This window comes from Pochonia chlamydosporia, chromosome 6, assembly GCF_001653235.2.
Source record: "Pochonia chlamydosporia 170 chromosome 6, whole genome shotgun sequence".
In the NCBI taxonomy this organism is placed as follows: Eukaryota; Fungi; Ascomycota; class Sordariomycetes; order Hypocreales; family Clavicipitaceae; genus Pochonia; species Pochonia chlamydosporia.
In genome coordinates, this window is record NC_035795.1 from 1,627,177 (window position 1) to 1,643,232 (window position 16,056).

At 49.2% G+C, this 16,056-nt stretch overlaps 2 protein-coding genes across 2 annotated transcripts; one reads left to right on the plus strand and one right to left on the minus strand.

The window, feature by feature from the left end:
• Positions 1–8,518: 8,518 nt before the first annotated feature.
• VFPPC_09070 (unsaturated rhamnogalacturonan hydrolase) lies at positions 8,519–9,640 on the minus strand (the record flags this gene model as incomplete). The annotated part of the gene is made up of 1 exon (XM_018287668.1): positions 8,519–9,640. The coding sequence occupies one exon, from the start codon at positions 9,638–9,640 to the stop codon at positions 8,519–8,521; it is 1,122 nt and encodes a 373-aa protein (XP_018140763.1).
• A 759-nt stretch (positions 9,641–10,399) lies between these two features.
• Positions 10,400–12,184, plus strand: VFPPC_09067 (allantoate permease; the record flags this gene model as incomplete). The annotated part of the gene is made up of 5 exons (XM_018287667.1): positions 10,400–10,720; positions 10,774–11,051; positions 11,108–11,623; positions 11,676–11,887; positions 11,943–12,184. 5 exons carry the CDS (start codon positions 10,400–10,402, stop codon positions 12,182–12,184), a joined length of 1,569 nt encoding a protein of 522 aa, XP_018140762.1.
• Between the last annotated feature and the right edge of the window lie 3,872 nt (positions 12,185–16,056).

Below are 16,056 nucleotides of genomic sequence, written 5' to 3' on the forward strand. Positions count from 1 at the left end.
TGTGTGTGTCTCGGGCGATGAGCATGTGGCCTCATCGGGGTTGGAATGCATCATGCTGTTCGATGGTACCAAGTGCAATCCAGCGTGGTGGCGAACAAGGGGATGCACCACCAAACTGGACTTATTATGTGAAGCCCACTTCTCACCACTGGGTCTGCGTCAGATGTCGGTGGAATTGAACGACTCGTGAAGCAAATCGGGAGCAGGCCGAGTCCTTGGGCAGTCGTCGATGAAGTTTTGTTGTTTCATCGAGGGGGTTCGGTATGGCTGAGACAGCCAATGCCGGAATGTTGCGATGGCCTTTGATCGCGGAACGCTTCACAATGCCCAAAGGAACAGGCCGGGAAAATTAAAGGAAAAAAACCCACACACGGCTGAATAAAAACGACAACTTAAGTAACGTACAAAAAAAGAGCCAACAAAGAGGAAACGAGTGACGGGATAAAGAACGGAAGGACGGGGTTCTGACTAGACAAGGGACTGGAGGTTGTGGAGAAATTGTGGTCTCGAGCACGTTGGGGACGCGATTGAGGGAGAGGAGTCCTTGGGCTTGGTTGTTGGATTTTGAATGGTACCACACCGCAGCCTTTAGGGTCTACGGAGCACTTTATTTGGTATCTGGGTCCGTGTCTGCCATGTCTGGTGAGCAGGTCTGACTACAGATAACCCTGACATCAGCAACGGGGTCAAGGATGTTACTTCCGGGAGTTCCAAGGCTGGCTGATGCTGGCGTGGGCTTTGTTTGGTGTTGGTCTTTCTTATTATTCGAGGTAGTCCTGAAAAGAAGCTGGAAAAACCAATCAATGGCAGGATTCTACAACACCTTGAAGCCAATGTCAATGAGACTAACGGCAAAAGACATCTTGTCGTTAGCATCGTATTGCGACATCTTCCTCGATCTGCTTCTCCGCAAGGCACATTTATTACATGCAGGTACCAGACACGTACGGCGCAGCATCCGGCGCGACATTGAAGCCACGCACAGACCAGAAAGAGCCTGGGCAAAGAGGTAAGATTCCCTGCTTGACCGGTAGTGGTACGAGTGGGATTGCAATGGTCCAGGGGCATTTATTTTGGTCACAGGAACATGGAACCCTGATTTGTGATTTGATCAATAGTACCAGGCCAGACATGAAGCGCATTTTGGCGGGTTCTCGCCCCCTGATACACTACAGCGCCGGTAAATTGCCCTCCTGACACTAACCTGAATAAAGTAAAGCAGCAAACTGACCCCCAACCGTATTCAAGCTAGCAACCACCAGTGGCTGTTGGTGAACTGGCAACAACCAATAGCGGCTGCGTTGCAATCGACGTCAAATCTGGTCGTTTTCTTCATTGCAAAAGTAAATGTAGTTCAACATGAATGCATCCTTGAGGAGCATTCCTTCTGAGAGTAGCAAATACGTATCAGACACATGGACAAAGCAACCAATAAAATCGTCAATGCAAACTAAAATAATCGCCTGAAGCTCCACACTCCGATCCTGCAGGCATGGAAGGAGCAACTGGTGGGAAACTTATGAACGAAGGGCACTCCCTCATGTCGGTCATCATTGACAACGTTCCATTATGGTGTTTCTTCGATGTTTTAATCGTGAACTTTGCGTCCGTGTAACAAAAATTGGATGTATGGACAGAAGGGTACAGGATGAAGCTGCTTAAACGGTGCTCGTATTGCCAAAATCACGGATGGCCTAGTGATGAGAACCACCTGCAAAACATGCGCACAGTCGACGCTCAATTGACCTCCATGGCAACAGTGCTGATGAATGATGTCGCAGGCGGAGGGCCTGCTGCAGGTAGAAAGTCAATTGGCGTTGGACCCGAGCCACCTCCTGTGGCGCGAGCTTTCATCATCAACCGAGGATAGCTCCAGCCACACTTTCTGATAATGTTCCTACGCATATCACCGAGCATCCTGCATTCCAACACCAGTGGAAGGTCTACATCTAAACCACTTGACAAATAGTAATATGCAAATTGGGCCCAATGAAAGAGAAGTTTTGCCAAGGGGGTTCATTTTTGCACGACCGGTTCAGTTTCCTTTCTGTTAAAAACTCTGTCAAATTTACAATGCCAACAGCTCCCTCAATAGCGACAGAACCATGGCCGAAATCTTGCACTGCCAAGCCAAGAGCACATACACAGACATCAAGGAACTGCTGAAATTGACATCTACTCAATGATTCCCACCACTAATGCTGGAGTCGGTTTCGACACACTTGCCGACTAGCTTCCCTTTCAATCATCAAAACATACATACCTTCGCGCCTTCCACACGCGTGATGTAACCTCTCAGATAGATTTGATTACTGTCAAGTATATGCAAGGTGCCCTTGGCTGTTCACCGTCGCCGTATGCCAGTGTTGACTGAGTGAGCGACTGGGACGCACAACGACTAACATTGTATTCCTTGATGTCTTTGAGTCAAAGCAAATTACACCCCGCCATAGGGGTAGAAAGATGAACACTGAAAGGAAAATGTTTCCCTCTCCAGACTTTATAGAACGAAGAACATGTGAGTTATCAATTTTTTTTTTTTTTTTTTGATAGTGTCGAGTGTGTAAGCACATGCATGTTAATCTCAATTCCACCATTTAAACTTGGCTTATCACCAGCGGGCTCCGGTTTTTGGCGTCAAAACGCAATATCAAAATCCCCACGCACCGTAATGTGCAGACGGCATCTCCGCAAACACCTCCGCCCTTGACCTACACCGCATCATCAACCGATAATATTGCTTCCCGCAAAATGCAGTAACCTTGCCCCGTGGTCTGGGTGAGCAGGGCCATGGGGGGCTCAGTGGCCGGATGTCGTTCAAGGGCTGTGTCTTCACATTGTCATGGTGCCCAATGAACTGCGAGGCTCCGGCATGTGGCATCCCACCAAGATGCACCCTGCAAGCTCTTTGACGGCTGATGGGGGTGTCATGCGTTCAAATCTGATGGTCGTGCATGGCTAGCTTGGTATGTGAGTTTGTCTTTGCAACCAATCTGGTTGGATGGCGGGAGCGACGATTATCGAATTGGCGGTGGAGGGATGATGGCATCCCTTAGTTTGGATGAGATATCCCTTTCGTCGAGACACGGGCTAGTTAGCGAGCGACGATCAAGGGCTTTTCACTCTGTGCTGTGCGTTTTGCCAAACTGACTTGTTCGATTTTTTATTTTATTTTGCGAGACCCTGGTCGTCATGTAATTTGGGATCCAAGATATGCTTGTCTGGTCCACCCCCTCGCATGGAAGGAAACAACCCGCCGCACTTCGCGCCTTGAATTTTATCGGAGTCGAGTCGAGTCCTCTGTTGCACGATGGCATGACTGTTTAGTGCAGCTCCTCCGGATCCACGACTGGACCCAGATTTTATTGAAATGTTATCAAATGTCTTCATGGGGGTTGCTCAGCTCGATGCCAGCGACCGATGGCTGAAATAGTTGCCACTGGTGGCTTTCAACCTGATATTCAGCACCAAGCATCTTGCGTAGTGAATGCCTGAGTCAAACAATGGCGCGGGACATACAATAGAATCGACACAAAACAATGGCACACCATTGGCAATCTGACACCATCTCGACGTCAAGCAGCTCACAGCAGGTAGTTCTGATCTTGGTGTTTTGCCCCATCTTGTTGCTTTCCCACCACCATCTGACCAAGTTGGCGGCCAGGCGGCCACAGCTAGCCAGACATTTTGATTCAACCCTGTCCTGGTCTCCCGGCCATCTCGACGCTAAGTTAGGTTTGGTTCAGCCAAAGCTGCAAGGTAGCCCTGCCTGGCGTTTTCATGGCCCTCTGCTCTTTTGAAGCACTGTGGTGTATCGGAGCTGTGCTGTGCTGTCTGGTGCTTTGCTGCAAGTGACCAGACCCGGTTTCGTCTGTAGGCTGCTGTGGATGTCCAGTCCAGCGTAAGTTGGCACTGGCCGGGCAGCGAGTCAAGTGGCACCAGACTGGACTGGACTGGACTGGCTGCAGCACCTTGAAGGTGATCGTCGTTTCAACGTCAACGACTCCAAAGACGACTGGCTTTACCTGCTCCCTTTCCCTTCTCTTTTTTTTCTTCGTCCACCCCTCTCTTGAGAGCGACACGATCGTGACGTCGCTCCTCATGGAAAGAATATCCTAACAGGCGCTACGCTGGATGCCATGACTTCCAAAGGCGACGCCGGTTACGGGACCATGTTCTCGTCTCTCCTGCGCCGGCCCAAGCGCGGCTCTCGTCGCGTTGATATCCGTGACCTCTCTGTCTCCCCCTCGTCTGGACCGCCTCGACGACGTCAGTTTACCGGTCGAACCCATGCCACGGCAGATTTTACTGAGGCCGACGATGACGACGAAGACACAAATGAGGAGGACCTCGTTGCATTTGACGAAGATGCTGATGATGTAAACGAGGAGGCTGTGGAAGACGAAGAAGATGATGAGGATGGCGATGCAGATGATGGGGCAGACGAAGACAATCGTCGTCGAGGATTGCCTGTCCTTCCTCTTTTTTCGGCGACGCATCTGGGTAATTTCCAAAATTATTTTCTTTTCTTGACCTCGCGATATTTGCGGTGCTGCTTGATAGTAGATATCCCCAAATTTCTTGGAGTCTTGTTTGGGCTCAATGCATGCTGGTTGGTGCCTTCGTTTATAACCATTGCTAATAGACTTCACTCCAGATACCCTACCGATATACAGCATCACCCACTCCATTCGCATAATTGTGAGCGCTCGGACGGAGACAACACTATCGTGGGACCAGCTTCGCTCTCCCCAGGTCTCCCAATTTCTGGTCAAGCCAATGCAACAGCAGATTCGAACGCAACACTTTTCGAGGGCCACTATATATGCATTGATGGCAAATTGCTTGCAGTTCTCCAAGGAAGGACAGAGGTATGCTGCCAATGCCGGTATTAGCAATACCAGAGCCAAGGTTTGCGAACTTCTTGCCCTCAAGCTCTTGAAGGAGTATTCAACCCGGGAACTTATTGATGCCCTGGCCTACGACTTCTATCCCCTCCAAGGACTCCCAGGAGCGCAACCACCCATTCAAGAGAGCAGATCATCCAACAAGAATAAGCAAGCTATGACTGCATCCCGCACGTCGACTTTGGAAGTTGCCATCCGCGCCTCTGCCAAGCATTTTCTCGCACATCCCGTCGTCGTGCAACAGCTTGAAGCCATTTGGAACGGTGCCATTACTTTCTATTCTTCCGCTGACAGTCTACATCGTGAATTACCCCCCAGTCCCATGGGAGACATGAACGGAAACACCTTCAAGCTGGATAGCAGGACCCCTTTGCTTGGATCCCTTCACCCAAAACCGGGACAGTACCATATTCCGTCCGGAAGAAGGACCGTTATGCTTTACGATCCTAGGCAGGCCTCCATGTTTAAACTTTCCCGTCTCCGAGTACCACGGTATAGGTCTTTTCTGTCCACGGTATCACTTGCCGTGTTGATTGGTCTGTTTCTTGCGGTCTTGTCTCAAAGATCTGTCAAGATCACAGGGCTAGAGCTGGTTTTCTGGTTCTGGAGTGCAGGGTTCATGTTGGATGAGCTCGTTGGCTTCAATGAGCAAGGCTTTGCCCTCTATATCATGAGCTTCTGGAATATTTTTGACCTGGGAATCTTGGTGTTGCTAATCGCATACTATTGTATGCGAGCCTATGGCGTATTCTTGGTTGACCCCCATCACTGGAATGCCATGGCATATGACGTTCTTGCTGCCAATGCCATTTTACTTCTGCCGCGGATTTTTAGCATTTTGGACCATTACCAATACTTTTCACAACTTCTGATTGCATTCCGGCTTATGGCTGTAGACTTGGCAGCTGTGTTCGTTTTGGTTCTCATCATGTGCAGTGGATTCTTCGTCTTTTTCACCTTATCCCAGAATGCAAGCGACGGAGGCGAAGTTGCGTACAAGATATTCCAGATTCTGATGGGTTTTACCCCTGCAGCATGGGATGTGTAAGCCTTTCCTCATCAAGCCATTTCAAGTACCTATCAAATGCTTACAGTGACTAGGTGGCCAACTTATAACTGGCTTGCAAGAATTTTGATGATGGTTTTTCTCATTATTTGTCACTTCCTGGTGGTGTAAGTCCGAGCCCCAGGATGCATTTTAGCAAACAACATTTGAGCTGACGCAGGTCTCAAGAACAATTCTCATTACTGTTTTAACCAATTCATTCATGGCGATTGCCTCCAACGCGACGGAGGAACACCAGTGAGTCTTGGACCTCTCAAACCGGCAAAACTTTGTGAAATGCTTACCCTCTTCAGATTCGTTTTCGCTATTAATACTATCTCGATGGTGAAGAATGATGCCTTATTTTCGTATATTGCTCCTAGCAATATATTTGCATGGTTACTGATGCCATTACGATATTGCATGCCTTTGAAACATTTCGTCTGGCTTAATCGAACGATTATCAAAGTTACGCACTTTCCAGTTTTGTTCATGATTTATCTGTATGAACGATTTTGGCTTGCGCCATCAATGTTTGAGCCTACTGATCTTGTGGAAAACCATGGTCGATCTCGAACTCGTACGATTTCTTTTGGAGACGCCGCGCAACGCACCGCCATGTTCAGTCCCAATGTCCGGGTGCGCGAAGAATCTGTTGCAGGATTTCACAAAGATCGAGCTCTGGAGGAAGTTTTTCGTCGCGTTCCCGATGCTGCAACTCTACGTACACAGAGACGGAACGAGAGACGCAAAACACAGACGGCAATCCGTAATTGGATGGAGCAACATGACGAAGAGGGCATGCCGTCTACAAATTGGCCAACAGTGGATAGTCGAGCTGTGCCGGATTGGCAAAGGAGGATGAGCGTTGGCTGGGACAAACCGTCACATCTCCGACAGGTCTCTGATGTGCGATCCATCGCGAGCGACCCGGCGGACTTCATGTCTAACCCTGGCGCATCGTTCAGCAACGTCAGAGGCCGTGGAAGGGTGGAGTTGATTCTGCCTGAGCATAACGACCACACGGATGCGGACGGTGACGACGAGCTTGTCACAAACGACGAGGACGAAGACGAGGTTACCAACGCCGGCCGCAGCCAGCAGTTCGAGAAGCATGGCGTGGAAGACGGTGAAGATTATTTTACACCTCCCATGGGAGCCCGTTCAGGGAAATTGGCATCGCCTCATGAATCATCAGCAAGGGCAGCTTTAACCCCTCGCCAGGCGAACCCGAGACGTGGAATGCACAGTCGTACGCTGTCCACAAATACAATCCTCTTCAACCCAGAGGAGCCACAGCAGCCTCAGCCTGTACCTACCGTCTCACCACCAAAGCCAATACCTTCGCGGAGGCCAAACACAAGTGGACGTACCACAGGTACAGACTCACCAGCCCATACCGGCCGACGCAGCTCTCCGCGGCGGGCGCCTCAGTTGTCGACTTCGAAGCCTCGACCTATTCTAGCGCCTCGTGGCATGACCGAAAGTGGTGGAGTGAGCAAATCGGCAATGCTCAGCCTTGCACCTCGAGACAGGCTTAGGGAAGCCAGACGGTTATCATCGGCCGATCTCAGTCTCGTGTCTGACCACCTAGGTATTGAGGATAACAATATTGGTATGCCAGGCAGCTTCCAGACCCAAATGGCAATGGCTTTGATGAAAGACAGTCGACTGCGCGCTGCGGGAGGGCTTGAAGCTGCGGACCGTGATAGGATGGGAAGGCTGGTCCTGGCGCGGATGAAGACACTGGAAGAGAGCTTTGCGGATGTTATCAAGGAAATGCGAGATCTGAAGCATAGCTCCACTGCACCACAATCCCGACGCAACTCATCAGCAGAAGATTTGAGAGTTGGACTAGGCAGCAGCGAGCATGACCGAAGAAAGAAGGCGAAGGGCGACGTCACGCCAAGGAAGGGGTACGGAAAACGCCCCGTGAGTCGCCGAAGCATGAAGGAGGGAAAAGTAGGCTTGTCAACGAAGCGTGAACCGCAGGGAAAAGGGAAAGAAGTAGCCTATTCGTCCAGTGATGATGCGGACGGCGGCGGAAACGACAGTTTTGTCAAGAAGGGAAGCTCCATGTGAAAGGGCTTGAGTCTTCGTGGTAGGAAAGGGAAAAGGCTGGAACACTGGGCGCTCATAGCATTTGAAGGCGTTGGTCTGGTTCCGGCAGTTAGGTTGGCAAACACCATGTGCATTGTACGAATATTCGGAACGGCCGTGTTGGAGTTGGGTTGACTTTCGGTATGGCGGGAGTGGAGGACAGGGTATTTCGAGTCAGGCATATCTTTTGGTTGGTCGGCACTTGTCATTTGAGCTAACATACATGTCATAATGTGAAGTTTGGAGCGAAATTTCATTGTAAATGTGACTTTACTTCCGCTAGTGGCTTCCTCGTGTTGGTTTCCATCATGAAAACGCTTTGAGTGTCTGATATGGTCGATTTCCCATGGCTCCTTTCGGCCAGTCCCTAGCCATAACTCCAAACCCCCATACTATATATAATACCCTCATCTTAACTTTCATGAGTCGTTGAGTCATTTTCAACTGTGTCTACAACGTCAATATCCTATACGAATACGTTCAACAACTCAACCAGAGCCAGTATCGCCATAGCCTGGCCATACGGCATAGGTGTGATAGGAATCTTCTTATAAAACTCCAAATCCGACCCCATGCCCGTCCCAAACGACGTCTGTAGCAACTGACCGTCCGCACTAATATTACCCAATACACCCCTTACAGCATTAAAGGCCACATCCTGATATTCCCGAGGCAGATACCGTTTCCTCTGACCCTTCAACAAGCCGAATGCAAAACCAGCAGTGGCACTCGACTCGACATACGAGCCATCCTCCTCCGCAACGTCCAGCAGCGTACGCCAAAGCCCATTCTTCGACTGAAGCGTCTTCAGCGCCTCACACTGCGCAGCCAACGTAGCTTGCAAGTGGTTGCACAGCGGCTCATCCAATGTCTCCAGCCCCAACATCTCGATAAACTCGGGAATCACAATCGTCAGCCAACTATTCCCCCTTGCCCAGCGGGCCCTCGCGAAATTATGCCCTCCTTCACGAAACGTCCACCCATGAAAGAACAGCCCCGTCTTCGCATCAAATAAATACTGAATGTGCAGTAAGAACTGCTTCTTCGCTTCCGCCACATACTGCGGCCGATTCAGCACCAGCCCAATCTTCGCGAGCGGCAGCACCGTCATCATCAGCGTATCGTCCCACAGCTGCTGGTCGTTTTCTTCCAGGTACGTAATGTGCTGCATGCCCCCGTACTTTGTGCGCTCGAGGTCCCGGTACGCCCATTCGGCCCAGTTGTCCAGCCAGGGGAGGTAGGTTGGATTGCGCGTCTGTTCGTACACGTATGCGAGGGTGAGGAACGCGGCCATGGTGTTGATGTTTTTCGTGGTGCCGCCGGCGGAGAAGCGGTTCTGGAACCAGTCCTCTATTATTTGGAGGTATTTTGCGTGGCCTGTTGTCTGGTAGTATTTCCATATTCCGTAGAGACCGACGCCGTGTGTCCATTCCCAGTCGTCCCAGCCTTTTGTGTCGATGACGCGGCCGTCGGGGAGGGTCATTAGGAATTCGCCGGTTTCATCTTTGATGTTGACGAGGGCGTTTATGAGGAGTTGGATCTTGGAGTGGATTTCGTTGGCGGCGAAGCCGTGTGCTGTGAGTGGCATGATGTGGTTTTTGCGTTGGAGTTTGACGAGGTGTAAGTGATTTGTTAGATGGTACTTGTGGGAGGATGAGAGAAGAGGTGCTTTCGACGAATATTGACATGAGGGAGAAATGATGAAATAACGAATAAATCATAGTAAACTACGTGAGAAGCATCAAAGATATTGAAGCTCCCGTAGCTCAGTCCGGTGTCGCAAGCTCCAGCTCCAAAACTCGGGGAGAGATCATCCGTTGACGAAGCCACACATGAAGGGCACCCAACATCGGCTCGGCTCATCTCAACGCGAATCCTTGACAAACTACGGGAACCAACACCAAAACGCTCTCCCACTCTCCGAAGCCAGGCTAGTCGTCCCGCGGTGCCGAAAGGCAATAGTTTAAACAAGGCGCACCACAAGGGTTTAAAGGCCTGGTATTTCACCCCAATATTCCCGTCGTCTTTTATGTCATTGGTGGAATATATGTCCGTGTGTGCTTGGTTTATCGTCTGCGCCCGCTGTGTCTTCGGTATATATCAGAGCGAAACACCTCATTGTCGATTTTATTCGTCGCCTTTGACAATGTCGTTGGATCGTCACTCCCCGTGGGGAAGTTGTCCCCGGATTAGGATCGCGGGTTGAGATGGCTGTATGTTTAGGCTAAGCTTGTGAATTGGAGGGTTGAGATAAAATGATTGCTTCGTCCGGGTGTTATGTCAAGTTTGTGATGGGTTGAGACATTATACATTTGCCATTGAGTTTACATTTCATTGGGAAGTCAAAATGGCGCGTTCTCAACACCATGATTCTGCTGCCGCCACAGTGGACGATCAAGTTGAGAATACGATGGAGACGGTTCTCTCTAATGATGTCAAAAAAGACCATACCGACTACGACCGAGTCGACAAAGAACTCGCCAAATACATCTCAGATGCCAGAATTACAATATCTCCCGAGAAGAATGAAGAACTGCGGCGAAAAATCGATCGACGCATCTTGGCGGTCATGATATCGACGTATTTCTTGCAGGCTATTGACAAAGGCACCATGTCATTTGCTTCTATTATGGGCATTCGAGACGATACACATCTGAGTAAACAAGATGTATGTGCTCTTATACATTATTGTCTGAGGTGGATTTGCTAAACCAAACACAGTACAACTGGTTGACAACATGCGTCTTCCTTACGATCCTCGTCGTTGAATACCCCCAAAACTACATAATTGCCCGCGTTCCCATTGCGAAGTACCTCAGTTTCAACATCATGGCCTGGGGAGCCGTGCTCGCATCCACAGCCGCATGCAGCAACTTTGCAGGCCTTGTCGCTGTGCGCACATTGCTCGGCCTCTTCGAGTCGGTTTGCCAGCCGACGTTTGTAGTGCTGTCTGCCATGTGGTATAAGCGAGAGGAGCAGGCCTCTCGAGTGACATACTGGTACGTTCGGCGACCTATCTATCAAACTGGCAGAATCTTAACTCTAAATCTTACAGGTACATGATGAATGGAGCGCAGCAAATTGTAGGCGGCCTCCTAGCATACTGCTTCAGTCTCATCAAAACCGGACCCCTCAAGTCCTGGCAGTGGCTGTTCCTCATCTACGGCGTCATCTCCGTCTTCTTCGGCCTCTTCGTCATGTGGTGGATGCCCGATTCCCCCATGCGGGCAAAGTGCTTCACCGAGGAGGACAAACACCTCATGGTCGAAAGAGTCCGCGACAATCAGACCGGTATGCAGAACCGAAAGTGGAAAAAGGAGCAGTTCATCGAGGGTCTCACGGATCCCCAAGTCTGGGGGTATTGTCTAATCCAACTCTGTACCACGCTGCCAACTTCTGGGCTCGGTGCGTTCCAAGGCATTATTATTCAGAGCATGGGATTTTCCGTGCTAGAGACACAATTGCTGGCTATGGTTTTGGGCTTCTATATCATTATTGTGCTTCTTGGTTCGTCGTGGCTAGTGAAGAAGACGAATCAGAATCTCTATGTAATGGGTGCTTTTGTGATTCCGTAAGTAAACCGCCTACAAAGACTCTAGAAAATATGCTAACAATTGACCTAGGTCCTTTATTGGAACAATTTGCCTAATGACGGTTCCGCTAGACACGCGAAGCCAAAAGATTGGCCTCGTGGTATGCTACAACATCACAATGTCCTTCTGGGCAGCTCAAACGCTAGCACTGTCCATGCTATCGCGCAACATCGCAGGCCAGACCAAGAAGACAGTTGCGGTGGCGATGAATTTCATCATTTGGGCTACAGGAAATGCTATCGGTAGGTTTGGCTCCCTTCTTTCTACATTCACAAGCGCTGACTGTTGTGTGAATAGGCCCCCAGGTCTTCTTGTATTGGAATGCGCCTCGATACTTTATTGCGTTTGCTACACACCTCGGATGCTATAGTTTATTGGTGATTGTCATTCTTGCCTTGAGATTCTATCTCGTGAGACAGAACAATAAGCGGGATGAGCTAGCGGCTGCTGGAGTGCACGAGGCTCGCGACGACAGGATGTTGCATGCCTGGGAGGATTTGACGGATAAGGAGAACCCCAACTTCCGTTATGTCTTTTAGGGATATGTTTGGGTCGTGTGGGTGATTATGATTCATCAAATTTTAAAATTGGAAGAGATGGTAATGTTTGTTAAACACTAACAGATGACTGTGTCTGCAGCGAACATGAAACAATGATATATGAAAATACGACGATGCTACGATTACATAACATGTTACAGCCCGTGGCCAATTGTTTTCAGCTGGTTTTGGGCATGAATTCGCTGCCTGTTCTCCATCTCCTCCAGTTCCCTCATGATTCGTTTAATCCGTTCTGCTTCATTTTTTATATTCCTCGTGTAATTGTCATCTCCTTCAATCATGAGCAATGAGCTGTATTGTCCTGCATTCCGTGTATGTAAGCCACCATCTAACACCTGAGTCTCCTCCGTGCTATCGTTTATTCCCGTTGTCACATTTTCGGTCGGTTCCCATTGCGTATCAGGTGGCAATGGAGGCTGCGTCCAATCGCTCGTAGTGTCAAAGAAGTTGGCTACAATTGTTGAATCCGGCTCAACAGTGACTTGAACAATCGGCATGTCTCTGCCTTGGCTTGTTGAGAAAGTGAGATTGATGGCTGGTGTTTGTTCCGTGAAAAGAGGTTGCCATGCCATAATGTCGCTCGGGTTTATGTATTGTGAGGAATAACTGCACAAGGTAGATGGGCATTCCCTTGGTAGATTGGCTGGTTGAGCAGCCAGGTTGCCATGTATATCACAGCATGGACAAGTACCGATGGAGTTGTCGGTAGTCAGCGTGTCATGATAAGGATTCATTGAGTAGTCATGTACTGGCGACACAACGAAGCCATCGAGGGGATCTATATAATATGTTGGATTATTCTCTTCCTTCTTTCGTTGCGTCTGGTTTGGACTTACCCCCAAGGTTGCGATCAGTGTTTGCATCATCAAGGGACTTGTCTTTAAAGACGGTTCGTTTTTGGGCTTCGTCTTGTATTGTTTGATTGTGATATGATACAGGCATACAGGGAGAGTGGCAGATTTGAGTCTTCGTGTATAGAATCTAGGCCATGCAATTTTGCAATGATGTTATGAATTCTGATCTTCTTGATGGGATTGTAGATGCAGAAATACTCCGTTTCATGTCATTTCCACAGTTACACCATTGTTCTCCCACAGTGATTTGCGGCGAGACAACTGTGATCGACTGCATGATGTATGCTCTGCGTGGTATCTGCTTGCAGCGATCGGCGAGGCTTGGTTGTCACGATCGTCCTCGATGCCACCACCTTCATCACCAACGCCACAACTGCAGTGAGGAGCGCTTATCAACGCCGCCCTAGACCCCTTCAAAACAGGGTCTCGGGGGTTACACAAGTATTACATGTTAGTGGTTCATTCACAGTGCTTGATTTTCTATTGGCGGCTGTGGATATTTAGCACCGGCCTGTTAGAATGTCTTGAGTGTGTGCGGAAGTTGATCCGGAATTTTGTTGCCACACATCATTGCTTCTGCCCTCGATTCGCCTCCTCCAGCCAGGCGGGGGAGAGCTATTTGCACGTAAAGTGTGACGCCTCAAGCGCAACAATGATGTGAGTGGTTCATACGTCATTGTCATGGACGGGAAATATTTTGGGATCTGAGCTGTCATTTGTGCCGGTGGCTGGGAAGAACATTGTGGTGATCGGCTTAAACTGACGTTTACCGTTAGTCTATTGGTTATATTATCACTTCATATGCATGTTGGTACGTGATAGGATTCGAGACATGAAGTGGTCATAATGGAATGATATGCCGGAACTTTGTAGCTTTCGGTCCTAATACATACCGCAGAAGCAATTTATCATGGACCTACTCGATATACATGGACATGCTACCTGTCAAGTACAACGAAGTGTTAGACTGGAACAGCAATCATGCATCAACTTTGCCACATATTGTGTCAGATATTGTAGTATAGTAGAAGTCTAGTGATATGACTTGGACGGCTTCGCCTGACAAGAATAATAGTAAATGAAATAGCAAAGTCACCCAACGAAATCCTGGTGGCAAATCCTCCATTCTCTGTGAAAAATGTGGCAAGCTTTTCATGTAGCACGAATCTTGGCCAGCATGATGTACGCAGCCAGGCTCTTAGTCGCGGTGACAAACCTATAGCTCGAATTGCCAAGTCTCGATAATGGTAGTGCTGGTCATAATAAAAGTTTTTCTGGTTGTGTCTCACACAGAACCTTCGGCCGAGCAGGCTATTCATGCGACCAATTGAACCCATGCAGGAACAACCAAGAGCAGGGAAGTGACCAAGAAGGAGAGGAGAGCATAAAAAAACTGCCGGGGTATGGATCATCTACACTCGGTATTTGGAATGACGGAATGAACCGGATACCTGATTCTAGGTGTTGATGTATATCGAACGAAGTTTGGCACACAATCCAAACACCACGGACCTAGATCGCCCTGTAATGGTAGTCATCATCTAGCAGCCAATAGCTTTTCATGATTCAAATCTTATTTGATAGTGCAGCATCTACCATTGTTATGAGGTCCATGTTGCCGGTATGTCAACACCCGACATGAGGTTTATGGGAAATGATTCCTAGACCGAGAAGTGTGCAGCAAGAAGGTTAGTACGGGATTTTCATTGTGAACATTACAGACAGCAGGATACTTACGGCCGTCATTACCATCGTCTCTCCCCAAAGCATTCTCTAACCATTTCCTTGTGGCGTTTCTGTTGTTTTCTCCGTAGAAGAATACCCTGCGTCTGATGAGTACAGCTTGCAAATCCGGAGCTGAGCCTACGGATGTACTGGGAAGTCAACCACCAGCAGTTGACAAGCATCAAGTGTCATGACTTTGAACCCGGCCTTTCACCGCTTACCTAGCAGATCTCAGTATTCATCTCGTCAGTGAGAAGGCAATTCTGCAATCTCGCCTTGCAATCTTGTAATGTCTGGTCTGCTCTGAAGTGGGGCCGTGTCATTCCACAAACAACAAGGAAGGAGCATGTCGGCAGTTCCCTTTGGCAGGTGCGGATAGCGAACCCCAGCAGATATACCTGCACGCCCGCATACAGTACACATCCAAGACGATTGTTGACGAAAAAAAAAAAAAAAAAAAACTTCCAACATTGACGCTTCAACACGCTTGTCAAGCTTTCCATCTCCTGCAGGCTGATCATTCGGGGAGAAGAAGCTCAGTCACGAATAAAAGCCACAACAATGGAAGTCAGTCCTCAACTCCTCGCCAATAACACCTGTTGATGTGTTCAAGCCTCAACCGCCAACTACGACTATGTTGCTCAGCCATCGACATTGATAGTCTCCATCGAATCGGCAGGGCTGTCAGGAGTGCATCCTTCGACGCCACCAACAATGAGCTTCTGCAGGGCTGGAGAGAACTTTGGACAGAGGTGGGACAACTACGCACACCCAGAATGCAGATCCAACCAGCACCTGTCGATATCCATCACAAGGCCGCAACTTCTGGGGCTCGGTCAGGCTGTTGCCTTGTCGCTGCCTTGATGCTGCCTGGCTAGGCCGCCAGTGCATATCATCATGCCGGAACTCCTTCTTGAAGTCGAAGAAAACCAGTCGAGGGTGCCACACCACGGTACCAGACACGAAACCTGGGCAAAAGTCGCCGACAAACTGGAAGAGGTTGAGAGTTTATTGACCCCGCAAAGCGTCTGCATAAGCCGCCGTCATCTTCACTAGCTGTCATACTGCTGGCGGAATCAGTCCGCCAACATCCTAGATTGACTGTGGCTGTTGTTTGCTTTGACTCACCAGCTCGAAGACCCTGCACTATTCTCTTTGGACTGGTGCTGGCAGTCCAACATGCAGCAAATTTGAGGGTGCTGCTCTCAACATCTAGGCAACGAACCAATCGCCAATCCCCGGCTCCCTGGTCATCTTGTGGCACAACTTTGA